The sequence below is a fragment of the Elephantulus edwardii genome, unplaced genomic scaffold, assembly GCF_000299155.1.
Source record: "Elephantulus edwardii isolate Elephantulus edwardi_28Jun2011 unplaced genomic scaffold, EleEdw1.0 scaffold00021, whole genome shotgun sequence".
NCBI classification, from domain to species: domain Eukaryota; kingdom Metazoa; phylum Chordata; class Mammalia; order Macroscelidea; family Macroscelididae; genus Elephantulus; species Elephantulus edwardii.
The window spans coordinates 21,450,907-21,467,841 of NW_006399771.1; the positions used below are offsets into that span (position 1 = coordinate 21,450,907).

General features: G+C 37.9%; 1 protein-coding gene across 1 annotated transcript in view; it reads left to right on the top strand.

The window, feature by feature from the left end:
- Positions 1 to 16,935, top strand: part of CAPS2 (calcyphosine 2) — a 60,109-nt gene that overhangs the window by 31,181 nt on the left and 11,993 nt on the right. Inside the window, exons 5-9 of the mRNA XM_006882562.1 lie at positions 4,062 to 4,136; positions 4,904 to 4,999; positions 5,082 to 5,175; positions 13,184 to 13,302; positions 14,469 to 14,545. Of these exons, the coding sequence (XP_006882624.1) occupies positions 4,062 to 4,136; positions 4,904 to 4,999; positions 5,082 to 5,175; positions 13,184 to 13,302; positions 14,469 to 14,545 (461 nt within the window). The remainder of the gene's footprint in view (positions 1 to 4,061; positions 4,137 to 4,903; positions 5,000 to 5,081; positions 5,176 to 13,183; positions 13,303 to 14,468; positions 14,546 to 16,935) is intronic.

Genomic DNA, 16,935 nt, shown 5'->3' on the forward strand with positions numbered 1-16,935 from the left:
TCCTTGGCGAGGGACATCATGCTTGTGAGGGTGGAGGGACGGCGCAGGAGAGGAAGGCCCTCTATGAGGTGGATTGATTCAGTGACTGGGGTAATTGGGATGGGTGTGTCAGAGGCAGTGCGATTGGCACAGGATACAGCAGGGTTTAGGGCTGTTGTGCATAGGGTCGCTATGAGTCGCAAGTGACTCGATGGCATGCAACAACAACAACAACAACAACAACATCTTAAGGTATGTTGAAAATGAGATATGCTCATGCATCCAGTTCTTAGATCAAGATGAGAAGAATTCCATCTCCATGCGTACCCCCTCCCAGTTACTAACTATGCTACCCTGGCACTACAGTTTAATCTCAATCTAATGCCATGGATTAGTGCTGCCTGGTTTGAACAGTAGAAAAAAGAAATTATATACTATGCACACTTTATTGCTGACTTTTTAGCTTAATGTTACAGTTGTATTTACTATGTTATTGGTATTTGTTACCCTTTATTCCCATTTCTGTATATAACATGGCATAAATATTCCACAAAAAATTCTACAATATACAGAGATAGTGATGGGCACTTGACTATTTATGAATAGTCCTACCCTAAACTTTCTTGTCTCTTTTGTTCAACATATACACTTATTTCTATACTTAGCAGTGGAATTGCTTCATCATTTGATATTCCTGTGTTTAATTTGACAGTGACAAGTAGCTTTTCCAAAGTGCTAAACCAGTTTATGCATTGTTGTTGTTTTTTACTGATTCAGAAGTGACTCTTAGCTGACCCTCCTGTGGAGTACACTCTCAGACTCAACTCTTAGCCTGTAAGACTCTTAGATTCTTAATTTGTTGGAGGGCCGTATCATTCAAGAGGCTGGACTTTATGAGAAAGAATGTGGCATCAGGATTGGAGGAAGACTCATCAACAACCTGTGTTATGCAGATAACACAACTTTACTTGCCAAAACTGAGGAGGGGCTGAAGTGTCTGTTGCAGAGTGTCAAGGACTGTAGTTTTCAGTAAGGATTGAAATTCAACATCAAGAAAACAAACAGTCTCCCCATTTGGCCAATTGGCAGCATCATGGTAGATAGAAAAGAGATTGGGACTGTTAACAATTTCAGCTTGCCCCTTTCTACAATTAACACTCTTGGCACCAGCAGTCAGGAAATTAAAAGATGAATGCAGTTAAGAAAATCTTCTGTCAGGGACCTCTCTAGAATGCTGAAGAACAATGACGTCAGTCTAAAGACAAAGGTGCACCTAATCCTGGTCATGGTCTTCACAATTACTTGCTATGCATCAGAAAGCTGAACAGTGACCAAGGATGACAGAAGAATTGATGCCTTTAAGTTGTGGTGCTTGAAAAGAGTATTGAACATACCAGGGACTGCCAAGAGGACTAAAAGGTCTGTCCTGATATGGTGAAATCAAGCTGCTTCTTGGAGGAAGGGATTTTCAGACTCTGTCTCACATACTTTGGTTATGTAACCAGTAATCAGTCTTTGGAGAAGGATATCATGCTTGGAAGAAGGGTCAAGGGACAACACAAGAGAAGAAGACAGCAGATGAGATGGATTGGCATGATAACTGGGATAACGAGGATAGGTATGTCAGAGCCAATGGGATTGGCTCAGGATAGAGCAGGGTTCAGACCTATTGTGTATTGGGTCACTATGAGTCATAGTTGGCTTGATGGCACATAACAACAACAACATACCAGCTCATACTCCCACTGGTCATGAGTGAGATTTACATCAGATCCATTCTTTTGTGTATCTTTGTCTACAGTTCATTTTAGTTCTTTGCGTGAGTGTTTATTTCATGAGTTTTTATTAAATGGTAGCTGTTATTATGGTTAGTTTTTCAACATTGTTCCATGAACACAGTAGGAATTCAGTAGACATTCTTGAAATAAACAGTAAATGTCAATAAATTTTTAAAAATACTATCAATAAACTAAATTAAATGGAAATAATTAAGCTTTCAAGATTCTCATTGTTCACATATTCTTATTTAATACCCTAATTCCCAGGAGTGAGGCCCTTTAGGCTTGTCCTAGGGTTTAAGGCAGGTGGTGGTTTAAAACCCCAGAGGGAGAGGGGAGGAGAAGGCAGCCATGACATTGCTGGATGAGCATGGTGGTCTGCGTGTGCAAGTAATTGCAAGAGTTTGGGGTCATGTGCTTTTTTGGGCTTGTTTTTGACATGCATTACTGCTCTCCCCCCCAGGAGCAAGGCTCTTGAGGCTTCGCCTGGAGTTTAAGGCAGGCAGTGACGTAAAGCCCCAAAGGGCCTGAGGTTCAAATTCGTTTTTTGTCCAACATTCTTCTAGGTGGTATAGCACTGGTCTGTGCATAGCTGTACAGAGGTAACTCGTGGTTGCTATGATGCTAAACACCGTGTCACTGATGTGCCAAATGGGATAATGGTTACCCATGGTGGACAGTGTTTGGTGGAGCTTCCTGATTAAAACAAGCTTGGAAGCAGGAGTGGCGTCCACTTCTGAAACAGCTTGACTCCAGAAACTCTGCGAACAGTGCTCAGGTCTTTGGTTCATAGGGTCGCCATAAGTTGTCTACGACTTGGTGGTACCTAACAACAACATTTCCATTTGTAATACCATAGTCGCCTGTATACTTCTTATTCTTTAAACGTCATGCTAATTAAGTTATTCCCAATTCATGCTCCATGGAGGAAAAGATGACAAAGCATTTTCTCACATTACTTTGGGCATGTTGTTAGGAGAGGCCTTAGAAAAAGACATCATGCTTGGAAAAGTGGAGAGTAAGAGAAGACTCTCAGATTGCTAAATTGACAAACTGACTGTAATGATGGGCTTGAGTATGTCAGAGATGGTTAGGGTGGCACAACCCTCAACAAGGGTTGGGAAAACCCTCATGGAGAATTGACATGGTGATTGTAGCAATGGACTCAAATATGTCAGAAATATTGAGGATGGCTCAGGATAGGACAGAGTTCAGATTTATTGTTTCTAGGATTGCTGCCATTCTCGACATGAACCTAGCAACAAGAAGAAGTGACCCTAGAGAACAGAGTCAAACTGCCTCCGTATAATTTTAAGTGTGCAAATAAAAGACTGCCACATCTTTCTGTTTTAGAAAAGCAAATGGGTTCAAAGTACCAGCCTTGTAGTTAATAGACAAATGTCTAGCCCCTAAGCAAGCAGGGCTTCTTTCGCCTTCTCTTTACATTATTATAATTGTGTTATACTTACAGTTTTATGAGGGTATCATACAATTATTTCAGAAGAGGAAGAAAAAGTTAACATTGAGCCCTCATTTCTCTTAGTATGAAGGCGAAAAGTATTGGTAGGTACCAAAGTATATGCTTTTGGTTTTTCCCTCATTCTGTCAATAAGAATTTTATAGCCAGCAGTTTTTATGATATCATTCAGCTATCTGAAAGGCCATAAAGACTAAATAACTGTGAAGGATTTCCCAGCTGGTGGTTGTGTATACCAGGACTGGAACTTTATCTAGAACACTTTTCTATTATTCTGTTATTTTCATAAGGAATTGTTTCTGCTATACATAACTAAAAATATGATGGATAGTGGCTTTAAATAGTCACATTTACTTTTTTTTTTTATATAAGTAGCTACCTGGAGGCAAGCAGTTGTTGACTTCTATCAATGACTCAGTGTTGTCATAGGTCTGGGCTTGCTTCTGTAAGATTTTATTGACTTTTATCGTTAAGTTACTTAATGTATGGTTTTAGTGGTTCCCAGCATCATAAATGTGCTATATCTATTTAACATTTATTTTCATTACACTATGGTACTATAGGTTATAACATAAAAATCACTTATACAATATATACTTTATTTCTAGGTTGTTTCCTTTATGTCTGCTAATAAGTAATCTGAAAAAAAAAAAACCAAAACAGACTTGTACCTTTATACTTATCCAATTAGTGCATTCTATTATATTTGTTTCAAAATATAAAAGAATCCTTAGACAAAATATTAATATAACTTTTTTGAGTAGTTTATCATTATATAGGATATCAGTACTTTAGAAAAATTATTAACAAAATGCATTTCTTAACAGGATAAAAACCCATTCTACATTAACTGAAAATGTGCTTTCTAATAAATTGCAATTTGATGGTAGGATCATATCAAGGTAATTATTTTATAAAACATTTCAACCTTATGATTAGAAACATTTTTCTCTTTCAGAAACTTAGAAGTTATGTTTTAAAATCAAATATATAGTACCAAGTGGAAAGTCCACACCGTTTACCAATTTTCATTTATTCATACCAATTTATTATACCAATTTTCATTAATTTCATTTTAATGGTTCAGATATCTAGAAGTTTACTGATATATGAAGGAAATCAACAAAGGAACCAATTATTTTTTTTTTCTTTTTCTTTTCTTACTATTTTGTAACGTGTACCATCAAATCAGATCTGATGGGTACAGGAGGAGATTGCCCCTCCTTCTACAGCAGAGCATCTGGTGGATTCGAACTGTGTACCTCTGGGATTGTAGTTCAGCTTCTTGCCATTAGGCCACCAGAGCTCCCTCCAGGAACCAATTCTTAAATGTTACACTAGTACCATATACTTTCACAAATAATATTACTTAATAATCTTTATGTACTATGACTAGCAAAATACAGGTACTTTCTTTCCTCTCTGTTTAACATTTGGTGAGTAATTTTTTTAATTTTTCTCCCACTGTAGGAAGCAGTAATTATACATCCACCTTTATATGCTATATTTTCCTTGTAGAATACACATTTCCCATCATTCTTGTTCATTTTTGTCTACCTGAAAGAATTATGTTAGTCCTTTTTGAGTTATACAATTTTAGTTTATCAATATTTAATTTGAAAATAATTCTTTAGTTGAAAAAATTTTACTTTTTTTCCCTTTTTTCTAGAAATGGACATGATACTTGTAGAGAGCTGGTTGGGTTCTTTTTCACTCATGACCAGTCCCTTACTGTTTATGAATATAGAAAATTTGGGAAAAACAGGTATGTCATAAAATACTGATAAAACTCAAGATAATTGCTTTGGAGAGAAGTGAAATAACTTTATGCTGTATTTAACTTCTAGAACAAATGTGCTTCCTTTTATTAAGAAGAACATTTATAGACATCAGTGTGGACGAAGAAAAGGAAAACAATACCAACTTGGTGATTTTTACATTGTAAGTTAAGTGTGTATGGGTATGCACAAATGTTTAAGCCTTAGATGTTTGATTGTAAGAGGATCCTGTTGGGACAGAGGAGCAGGGTTTCTGGTCTCCAGTTTATTTCCTCTTTTCCCTCCTGAGTAGGCACTATTTTATTCTATTTTTTTAAAATACTGGTTTATTTACGAAGTTTAAATACAGTTTTTCACACCAGATCTTTCCCATTTCCTTCATCAAACACGCCCATCAAATTGTATGACCCTATGATTAACCCCTCCCTTCATCCTCACCACTCAGCTTCCACCCTCTCCCCGACCTTGGATCCTCATACTTATTCTACAATGATGGTTTTATACAGCATCTGTCCTTGTGGGACTGAATTAGTTGACTCGACATAATGCTTTCCAGTCCCTCCCAATTTAGGTAGTAATTTACAAAATCATTGCTCCTGCATGATGCGTAGTATTCCATTGTGTGAATGTACCATAATTTCTCAATCCAATAGATTGTGGTTAGGCATCTGGGCTGTTTCCATGTTCTTGAGATGGTGAATAGCATTGCTGTGAACACTGGTGTACAAGTCTCTGTGCCTCAGTTCTCATTTTCTCAGGGTGTATTTCCAGCAGTGGAACAGCTGGGTCATAAGGAATTCCTATGTTCAGCTTTTTGAGGAAGCTCCAAACTGCCTTCCAGAGTGGTTGTACCATTTTACAAACACCAACGATGTATAAGCGTTCTTATCTTACCACATCCTCTCCAACATTTATTATTTGCTGTCCTGTTAAACTTTGCTACTGCTACTGGGGTGAGATGGTATCTCATTGTGATTTTAAATTTCATTTCTTCAAATATCTTCCTCTATGAAAATTCTCTCCGTGTCTTTTGCCCATTTTGTAATTGGGTTATCACTTTTCTTCTTGTGGAGGCCGAGAATTATTCTATAAACTTTCATTATGAGACTCTTGTCTGAGATGGTATTGCCAAATGTTTTGTCCGAGTTGGTAGGTTTTCTTTTCACCATGTTGGAAAAAGTTTTCGAAGTGCACAGGGATTTAATCTTTAGAAGGTCCCATTCTTCTATTTTATCCTCTTCAGCTTGTGCATTTCTGATTGTATTTGACAGTCTCTTTATACCACAGATTAGACCTTCTAAGCTTGATTGCAGTTTGTCTCTTAGGAACTTTATGGTTTTGGGCTTTACTCCCAGGTCTCCAATGTACATTGTATTGATTTTTGTGTGTGGTGTGAGATGTGGATCCTGTTTCAGCTTTCTGCAGGTGGTAGTCCAGTTTTGCCAGCACCATTTGTTGAAGAGGTTGTCATTTCCTCATTTGATAGGTTTTATTTCCTTGTCAAATATTAGTTGACCATAGATAACTGGGTCTATTTCTGAAGTCTCAATTCTGTCCCATTGATGTATGTGCCTGTTGTTGTACCAGTTCCATGCTCTTTTGGTTACTACTACTATTTAGTAGGTTTTGAGGTCAGGGAGTGCTATGCCTCCCCTTCATTTTTGTTTCTCAGAAATGTTTTGCTTATTTGGAGTCTCTTGCCTCTGAACAGGGATTTTTGTGTGAGTGGCTAATAGATAATGTTCCAGGAGGATCTTTCAGAACTGACATCTCTCAATGGTCTGAATTTAAGTATAACATTTATTTTGTCTCATCTTTCTCAGCCTATAATTCCACAGTATAAATAATGTCCAGGAGAGCTTGCTATGTAGTACTTTCAAAAGCTCTCCAAATCTCTAACATTGAAAAAGTAGCTTCTTCAATACCTCCAGGAGAAATGTACCCCTAAGCCAGGCTTATCCTTTCAGGATGATAGATTTCCTCTATACAGAGAGGTACTTGGACTCTGTATGTGTTATTTATCTGATAGCCTATCATCAGTGCAATTTTTCCATCTTGATAAATTCCTGACATATGGTAATGGACTAGCACTGGAAATTGACAGTGAATAGTTATACTCATTTTATGCGTCTATGTAGCTTATAGTCTAGTGGGATTCACTAGTGTTACAAATGTATTCTCTAGCTAATAGAAATATTGAAGATTTGAGTCCACCCAAAGGTGCCTTGATGGAGGGGCCTGGTAATCTACTTCTGAAAGATTAGTCACTGAAAACTATGGAGCACAGTTCTACTGTGACACACATACAGTCTCCATGAGTTATAATTGACTGGATTTTCACACCCTAATGGGAAACATACAAATATTTCCAAGATATTGTGACCTGTGGTCAAAGAAACTCTAGTGGTATAATGCATAACTTATCAGGCTGCTACCTGAAATGTGGCAGTTTGAATTCACCTCTCAGTCCAAAGGAGAAGGTTGGGCAATCTTCCCCATAACTATTTACAGCTTTGGAAGCATGATAGATTAAAGGTTTGTATGTATGTGTGTGTATCTGACTTGCTGTCACATGTGCCATGGCAAAGGAGCAATAATCTATCCTTGTGGGGTTAAAGGCAGCTTTTTGGAGAAAGTCTCTTCTAACCCATACCTGGAGAATGAATGGGATTTAGCTTGACTCAGACAAGAATATAGCATCAGGAGCAGAGGAAGACTCATCAACAACCCAAGTTTTGCAGGTGACATAACTTTGCTTGTTTAAAGTGAGAAAGATTTGAAGTGCTTGCCACAGAAGATTAAAGACTATAGCCTTCAATGTGTGCTACGTTTAGGCATCAAGAAAACAAAACCCCTCACTACTAGGCCAATAAATAGCATCATGAAATATGGAGAAGAGATAAAAATTGTCAACAATTTCAACTTACGTCGATCCACAATCAAGACCGTTGGCACCAGCAGCCAGGAAATAAAAGTATTGCATTGGGAAAGTCTGCTGTCAAGGACCTTTCCAAAGTGCTGAACAGCAATGATGTCAATTTGAAGACTGAATGATACCTGATCTGAGCTATAATATTTTCAGTTATTCATTATGCAGCTGGAAGTTGGACAATGAATAAGGACAACAGAAAAATAATTGTTGCCTTTGAGTTGTGATATTGGAGAATACTGCTGAATATCCCATAAATTTTCAAAAAGACAAATATTTCTTGGAAAAAGGTGCAGCCAGGGGCTTTTTGGAGGCAAGGATAGTGACAGTTTATCTCAAATACTTTGGGCATGTTGTTAGGAGGAGTCAGTACTTGGAAAAGTGCATCATGCTGGGAAGAAAGGAAGGTAGAAGACCTCAAAGCGATAGACATATTTTTAATTTTGGGCTTGTGTGTGTCAGAGATCTTTAGGATGGCACAGGGTGGGGTAAGGTCCCTATCTATTGTTCATGGGGTCACTGAGTCAAAGTTGAATAGATGTAATTTAACAACAACAGCAACACACAGAGAGGGAGAAGGGAGTAAAGGCCTTGTAATGAAGAAGAGAACTTGTGCAATGAATATACTTTTATTGTTGTTGTTGTAAGGTGCGGTCAAGTTGACTGCAACTGTATGAACAATGGCTCTGCACCTTGCCCTATCCTGTTCCATTCATATGATCTCTGATATACTTTAGCCTACTAATGTCAGATAGTAGATATCAAAACCTTGAAACTGACTCCGTTGTACCATTTCACTCTTTCTCTGCTCTGCCTCCCTCTGATTGCTCTCAAGTCAGAACTGACTCTCCAGTGGGCTTTCAAATGCTGTAAATCAAACAGAAGCAGATTGTCCATCTTTCCTCCATGGAGCAGCTGACAGATTCAAACGGTTTGATTGTAGGCTGACAATGGAGCTCTTTCTCTGCTAGGCCTCCAAAACTCCCTGATGTACTATTTGTTGTTGTTAAGTGCCGTCGAGTCGCAGGTGACTCATAGCGACCCTATGAAGGAGAGTCCTCAATGCTGGGTGTCTCCCATCCTCTCTCCAGGTTCATAGGGTTTCCAGAGGCAAGCTATTATGGAAGTGGGTGCCATTCCTCCTTCCAAGCTTGTTTTAATTGGGGAGCTCCACCCCACTCTCTGTCCTCATTGGGTAACCAGCCATTAATGCATTTGACACATCAGTGTCACAGTGTTCAACCTCACAGCAACCACAAGTTATTGCTGTATGGCAACTTGTACACCGGAGCTATACGACCTAGAGGAATGTCTGTCCTCTGCCCTTCAGGGTTTAAACAAGCTGGCACTCTACCTTAATTATTGTCTTAAATTACTCACAAGTTCAACTAGAGTAACAATTTGAATCTGGACCTAGTGTAAGAACTCTTATATCAGCCATTAGTAAGCTATTCTTGTTAAAAAATAACAGGAACTAGATCTTTAGTGTGCATTTCACCCTTTACTCAATCATCTTTACAGAAGTATAACTGATTTACAACACACCGAGGCAAAGAAGGAGCTTCTCAAAGGGGATGCTTGCAGCCAGGGAGCTCTGTTTGCCCCCAGCCTCATGCTTTCATTAGCTGCTTTTAATTTCCTTGAATGTGGAACCTCTCTCTCAGCAGCCTTACTTGGCAAGCACTCACTCCTTAGTGCTTCTTGATTTCCTAAATTGAAATATACTTTAAGTGATTCTCACATCACAAGATATGTCTATTGGATCAACTTAACAATGAAAATAACTGTTTTCTACATTTATATTAAGTCATTTTGATAGGCCTTTTGTTAGAGAGCCTCAATTGTCTTTATTAGGTTATAATAGATTTTTATATTTATGTGTGCATGTTCTCAAAAGACCAAATCCATCACAGTTCATAAATTCAAAGTGCATCTTTCTTTTTAAAAATAGTTTAATGTAGTCTAATAGCAAATTTACAGAAACACACAGAAGATAGACAACATTACAAATATGTACTTACATGTAGGACAATTCTGTTAGAAAGGTACAGTGAATGAAAAGAATCTATTGTGTGATAAAAATGCCACAAACACTATTTGATTGCTATCAATAAGAAATTTACTCATTTTTTAAAAGTCCAAATGTTGACATTGTCCAGAAAAATGTAACATATTTATTCATAATTGGCATAAAGCCAAACTGCTGAAACTTTTCACAGAAACATTTTTTCTGATTTTCAATAATCCTTTATGCTCCCAGATTCATATTAGAAATTGACCTATACATGAAAAGGGAAAACCTACCAGTACCTGATTTCTGCCCTTATTTTTCCATTCACAATCATACTTTTAACCCGATGGAGAAAATTATCTAACATTCAAGAACTACCAATAACAGGACAAGGTTGTTGGGGTTTTTTGTTGGTTTTTTGGTGGTTTTTTTTTAAAGAATGAAGTGTTTCCCAGCAATTCCACTACTGGGAATATACTATAAAGAAACCAGAACATTGACTCAAACAGAGTTTGTATGCACACCCATGTTTATTGGTACTTATTCATAATAGCAAAGAGATAGGAGCTGACCAAGTGCCCATCAACAAAAAGAATGGATAGAAAAACTGTGATACATTCACATAAAGGAATATTACACAGCATTAAAAACAATAAACTTGTAAAACACTGCAAAATGTGAGTGAGCCTGGAGAATATTATTCTGAGCGAAATAGCTCAGTCACAAAAGGGCAAATACTGCGTAACACTGCTGTTTTAAAATGGGACTGACATGGGAGGCTGAAGGGAGAATAGGAAGAGTGGATAGGTAATGAAAATTGCTTTGCAACAGATGAGGGGAAGAACTGTCTGAAAGGAATATGTGATTAGACATTCTATGTATGACAACAATCTGGAACAAGAGAGCTTTGTTTGCAAAGTAGACTGGGGGAGGGAGAAGGATGGAGGAGATTAGCAACAATGGATGAATGAAAACCCAAACTTTCTGTAGAAGGAAAAAGAGAAGAATGAAATGTTTCCCATTATAGTGGATTCTTAAGGAATTTTCACATATGTGGCATGCTGGTTGGATGTCTTTTGGAATAATTGTTAGACATTTGGCATGTATAGCAAATGGGTTAGCAATTTCAAAAAGTTCAATCAAATAGACCTCACTTGCTTCCTGCAAAGCACTGGTTAGCTGAAAGTGCAGATCTATTTTGAAGTACTAAGCAATTTTTCACAGAAGATACTGGAAGAGAAGTTTTTGAATCAGAAGTTCACTGGACTCCTGATAATGCCTACTGCCCATTGTATCAGGCCTGCAGACTTGAGGTTTGTTCATCTGTGCATTAGAGGGCACACTCTTGTGAGTGGCTTTTGTAGCCAGTTGCTACATGGGTGCTCTCCCCTTGGTTGATTTGTAAACAGTCACTTTTCTGGTGGCCTAGTGGCAAGACATTGCACCGCAATCTTAGAGGCACTTTTTGTACCATCGAGTCAGAATAGACACATAGCCAGCTAAGCCTCTAGTGGGTTTTCCGAGGCAGTTAATTGCACAGGAAGAGACAGCCCATCTTTCTCCTGTTGAGCAGCTGGTAGATTCAAACCACTTATTTTTGGGTTGGCAGTGCAATTCCTTACCATTAAGCTACTAGAACTCCCTCAAAGACATCCTTTTGGAAATCACTATTTGCTAAGCAGGAAACGGATGGGCCATCACCTCTCATGGGATTTACTGGCTCTGAAAACTTGCTGCAGGGCTCAACTATGAGTCAATTCTGACTGAAAAGCACACACCACCAATAACAATAACAATAACAACAACTGCTTTGTAAGAGCCCTGGTATAAACCTTGTCAGTTGTCCCTACTCTTGGACTACAGCTCAGAGAGCTAGAGGTGACATGGCAGTGGTTGCAAACATTCATAGTACACCTTTCTGTAGAGTAATAGCTCTATTTCTGTGTATAAACCCAAACTCACTGCCTTTGAGTCGATTCAGGAGCCCCCAGTAAGGTTTCCCAGGCTGTGAATCAATCAAAACAGGAAGAGACAGCTGCTGGCAGGTTTGTTTTCTCCAGAGACTCCTGACTGCACCGAAAGCACTTTGTTGTTCTTTGTTCATCTAAGTGTTATTTTAAAATCTTGTTTCATTTTTTCAAACATAAAGCACTCAGTAGAAAATCATTCTAATTGAGGGCTGATTGGTAGATTACTGTGTTTATTCTGTAGAATTAATTAAAGCCTGTGTAAATAATAATTTGCCCAAATTATAATTTTACATATATACTTTTATCTGAAAGTATACTATGTCACATATAACTAGGATTGAACTCTAGTGGCTTAGTGAGTATGGAGTTATGCTGCCAACCCAAATTTATCTGGAAGAAAGGTGAGCAATCTTTTCCTGGGAGATTTAATGTCAGCTGAATTCGGGCTCTGGCTTCTTGAGGCACGGCAGGTTTGAGGGCTCAGGGCAATTTTGGTGTTCTTTTGGCCCCACATCGGGGTTGGCAGAGTGGACTTGCTAGATGAACTGGGGGTCTGGTGGAAGGACTTTGCCAGAGTTTGGGTGTGCCGGGTTGGTAAGACACTGAAGGGCCCTTGGGCAGTCTTTCATTGTTTTTGTTCAGACATTCCTCTAGGTCATATAGCCCTGGTGTACAAGTTGCCGTACAGCAGTAACTTGTGGTTGCTGTGAGGCTGAACACTGTGACACTGATGTGTCAAATGCTACCCAATGGGGACAGAGAGTGGGGTGGAGCTTCCCCGATTCGAACAAGCTTGGAAGGAGGAGTGGCATCCACTTAATAATAGCTTACCTCCGGAAACCCTATGAACCTGGAGAGAGGATGAGAGACACCCAAGTATTGGGGACTCTCCTTCATAGGGTCGCTATGAGTCGTCTGCAACTCAACAGCACTTAACAACAACTGTTGTTATGTGCCATTGAGTTGGAAATGACTCATAGCAGACCCTCCAGTATGTTTTTGGAGTTGTTAAATTGCAGGGGAAGAGATTGCCAATCATTTCTACACCCACCCCCACCCCCACTCAAGCTCCTGCCTTTAGCTTGACAGTGTAACTCTTTACCACTACATTACCAGAGCTTCCTGTGCACCTGAGGCTTCTGAAAACCCACCAGAAGGTCAGCTACAAGTTGATTCTGACATCATGGCCGTGACTGACTCAATCATATTTTACTAATTATATGCTTTTTGGCTTAAATAATTCCTCTGTCAACTTCTTTAGGATGCAGACTTGACGTTTTTGACTTCTGATCACCCCAGCCTTCCAGAAAGCACAAAAGAAAACCAATTACTGATACTTCGAATTACAAATATTGATCGGATAGCTTTGGATTCTCTCAAGTAGGTTCAGACTGACTTTGTAATTTTGAAAGTAAAAACATTTATGTTTCAATAGGCTTACCATAAGCTTTCAAATAAACTTAAAATAAGATTCAATCCCAAGAATATTTTTGCTTTAATTAAGGATTCTTTTTCTTTTATAACCACAGCAAACAATGTATATATATTTTGTATGCTATCTTGTACTCGAAAAACAAAATTCATTCCACATGTGGGGACCCTTACAATTAAAATTCAATAATGTTCCATTTTGTGCTAATGAAAAGTACTTTCTCTGATGACCTTGTGGCAAGAAGCTGCCCTGAAATCCCAGTTGACACGGTTCTAATCTACCAGCTGCTTCACAGGAGAAGGATGGGCAATCTCCTTCTGTAGGCTTTGCTGCCTGTGAAAACCCACTCATTCGTCGGTTAGCTATGGGTTGGTTCCGACTCAGTGGCATAGAACAGCAAAGGTCATGTATCTGCAGCGCTTTTATTTACTATATGCTATCAAAGGGGGGAAAATGTTAGAGGATGGAATATCCATACAATATTAAAACAATTTTCTCCTACCTTGTTAGGGCGAAACTTTTGGTCACTTGAGATTATAGTATTATTCATTTATATTATGTGCATAATAAAAATAATGATATGAATTAAAAATGCACTTTAAGAATTTTTAACTTTACTCACAGTACTTTCTTGATGTTAACTATAATTCATATTGACTGATTTCTGTATTAAATATACAATAGTTGCCAATTGTTTGACTAATTTACTTAAAAAGAAAGTCTGTATTCCTTTTTCATTTCTTGTGTTAAGCAAAGTCAGTGTAATCTGGCATTTTAAAAAGAAACTTTTGAGTTATCTTTTGTAGGATGTGACTGCTTTAAAGTTCAATATTTTTATTAAAGATCTTAAAATATTATGAAAAAGCTAAGGGTATATATATAATGTTTAAATATAGTTTCTGGAAAATTTTACAAGCTAGCTCTTGTAGCATATTTAATCACCCTGAGTATTAAAGTATCAGGGAAAGGTGGAACTTAATGAATATCTAAGCACTTTTGCTTCCAACTATTTGAAATTTCTTTGAGTGTAGAGAAGGAAGAACTTAAATTTCAGCATGTACGATTGCAAGAAAGAATATGATTTTTTTTATCACTGTACATATATGAATTGCAGAGCTGCTTCTAAGGAACAACAAGATGGTGAAACCAGTCAAGAAGGCAGTGATAAGCAGGTCTTCAAGGCTGTCCAAGGTATGGATGATTATAATATCAGGTAGTTTCAATTATCAACTGGTTTCTTATTAAGCAGTAGAAAAGCAGTATTTCCAGATATTTCTCAGTGTTTGTGACACTTGATTTATTTTTTTCCTATTTTCTTACCCCTTTTCTTTTCTTTTTAAGTTCATTGGTGCACATTTTCTTTCCCTCCTCCCCTAACTCACCCACAATGTTCTAGATTGTTGTCTTACATATAATGTCTAATCATATATTTCTTTTGGTCAGTTCTTCCCCTCATCTGTTATATTGCAATGTTCATTTTGCCCACTCTATTCCCATTCTCTCCACAACCCTCCCATGTCTGTCCTATTTTATAGCAGCAGTGTTATATGTTATTTGTCCTTTTGTGACAGAGATATTTAACTTAACAAACTATGGCTGACTCTGAGAAGAATGAGAATCCTAAAATACTTGATTGCACATATGGAAAACCTATACTTGGACCAGGAGGCAGGCATTAGAACAGAGCAAGGGAACACTGCATGATTCCAAATTGGGAAGGGTGTGCATAAAGGATTTGTCCTATCTCCACATCTTTCCACATAGGTGGAACAGATTATCTGGGAGGCGGGGCTCTTTGAAGAGAAATATTGCATCAGGATTGGATGTAGATTAATCAACAATTTGCGTAATGCAGGTGACACTACCTTGCTTGGTGAAACTTAGGAGGACCTGAAGGGCTTGATGCAGAGGGTCAAGGACTGCAGCTTTTATTATGGATTGTAGTTCAAAATCAAGAAAACAAAGATTCTCACCACTGGGCTGATTGGCAGCATCATAATGAATGTTGGAAGAGACTGAGATTGTCAACAGCTTCAGTTTGCTTGGCTCTACAATCAACACTCTTGGTACCAGCAGCCAGGAAATTAAAAGATTAATTGCATTGGCAAAGTTTGCTGTCAGAGACCTCTCCAAAGTACTGAAGAGCAACGATGTCAGTCTGGAGACTAAAGCGCACCAGATCCAGGCCATGGTCTTTGCAGTTACTTGCTATTCATCAGAAAGCTGGACAATGACTAGGAATGACTGAAGGAGAATTTATGCCTTTGAGCTGTGGTGTTGGAGAAGAGTATTGAATATACCATGGACTTCTAGGAGAATAGACCTGTAGAGGGTGAAGCCAGGCTGCTTCTTGGAGGCAAGGATTCTGAAGCTCCATCTGACATACACTGGACATGTTGCAAGGCAGGATCAGTCCTTGGAGAGGAACGCCATGCTTGGCATGGTGAAGAGACAGTGTAGGAGAGGAAGACCGTTGATGAGATGGACTGATTCAGTGACTGGGGTAATAGGGGTAGGTTTATCAGACAATAAGATTATCGCAAATAAAAGCAGGGTTTAGGGCTTTTGTAAATAGGGTTGCTATGAGTTGCAGGCAACTCAACCGCACATAATAATAACAACAATGTCCTCTAGGGTACCCCTTATTGCGTAATGTTTTAGGAATTCTTTGTTTTTCAGTGCTGTGTAATATTCCATTGTGTGAATGTACCACAGTTTTCCTATCCATTTGCTTGTTGATGGGCACTTGGATTGCTTGGATCTCTTTGCTACTGTGAATAATGCAACAATAAATATGGGTGTGCATACAATTGTTTGATACATAGCTCTGGTCTCACTAGGGTATATACTCAGTAGTAGAATCCTGAGTCAACTGGTATTTTTATTTCTAGCTTTTTGAGGAAGTTCCAGACCACCTTGCATAGTGGCTGTATCATTTTACATTCCTACCAGTAATGAATGAAAGTTCCAGTCTCTCTTCATCCTTGCCAGTATTTGTTGTTTGCTATCTTATATATTTAAAATAAAATATATATCCTTGCAAATGAAAATAAAATAAAAATACCTATCTTAAAACTTTTGATCATCTTTCCTACCATAACAATTAATTACAACTAATGAAATAAATAGTATTATATGAATTGTGAATTAGAAAATATGAGTTTTGCTAATTAGATAAAAAGTAAAAATGATTGTTTTGATAATGCAATACTCATCTTATGCATTACTAGATGACATTCTTGTAATGATGATAGCTTTGTGTGGAAGAGACACACACTAGACTGGTAGTCAGACTCATGTTCTGACTTTGCTGATCAATAGACATATGACCTTGTATTAATGTCTTGTATCTCTTTATTGATAAAATTGGATAATAATACAAGTTTTATTAACCTTTGAGGGCATTTGTGGGAAATGAATGAAATATATATAGCTTTTGGGACACAAAGACATTTTCTTTAAAAGTTAAGGTATTATGAAATGAAAAGCATTGCTGTCTAGATTGAACTTATTCAAAACAAAACAACAAACTAGGTTCCATTATAATTTAGAGATAAATTTTTTGATGCAATCATAATAAG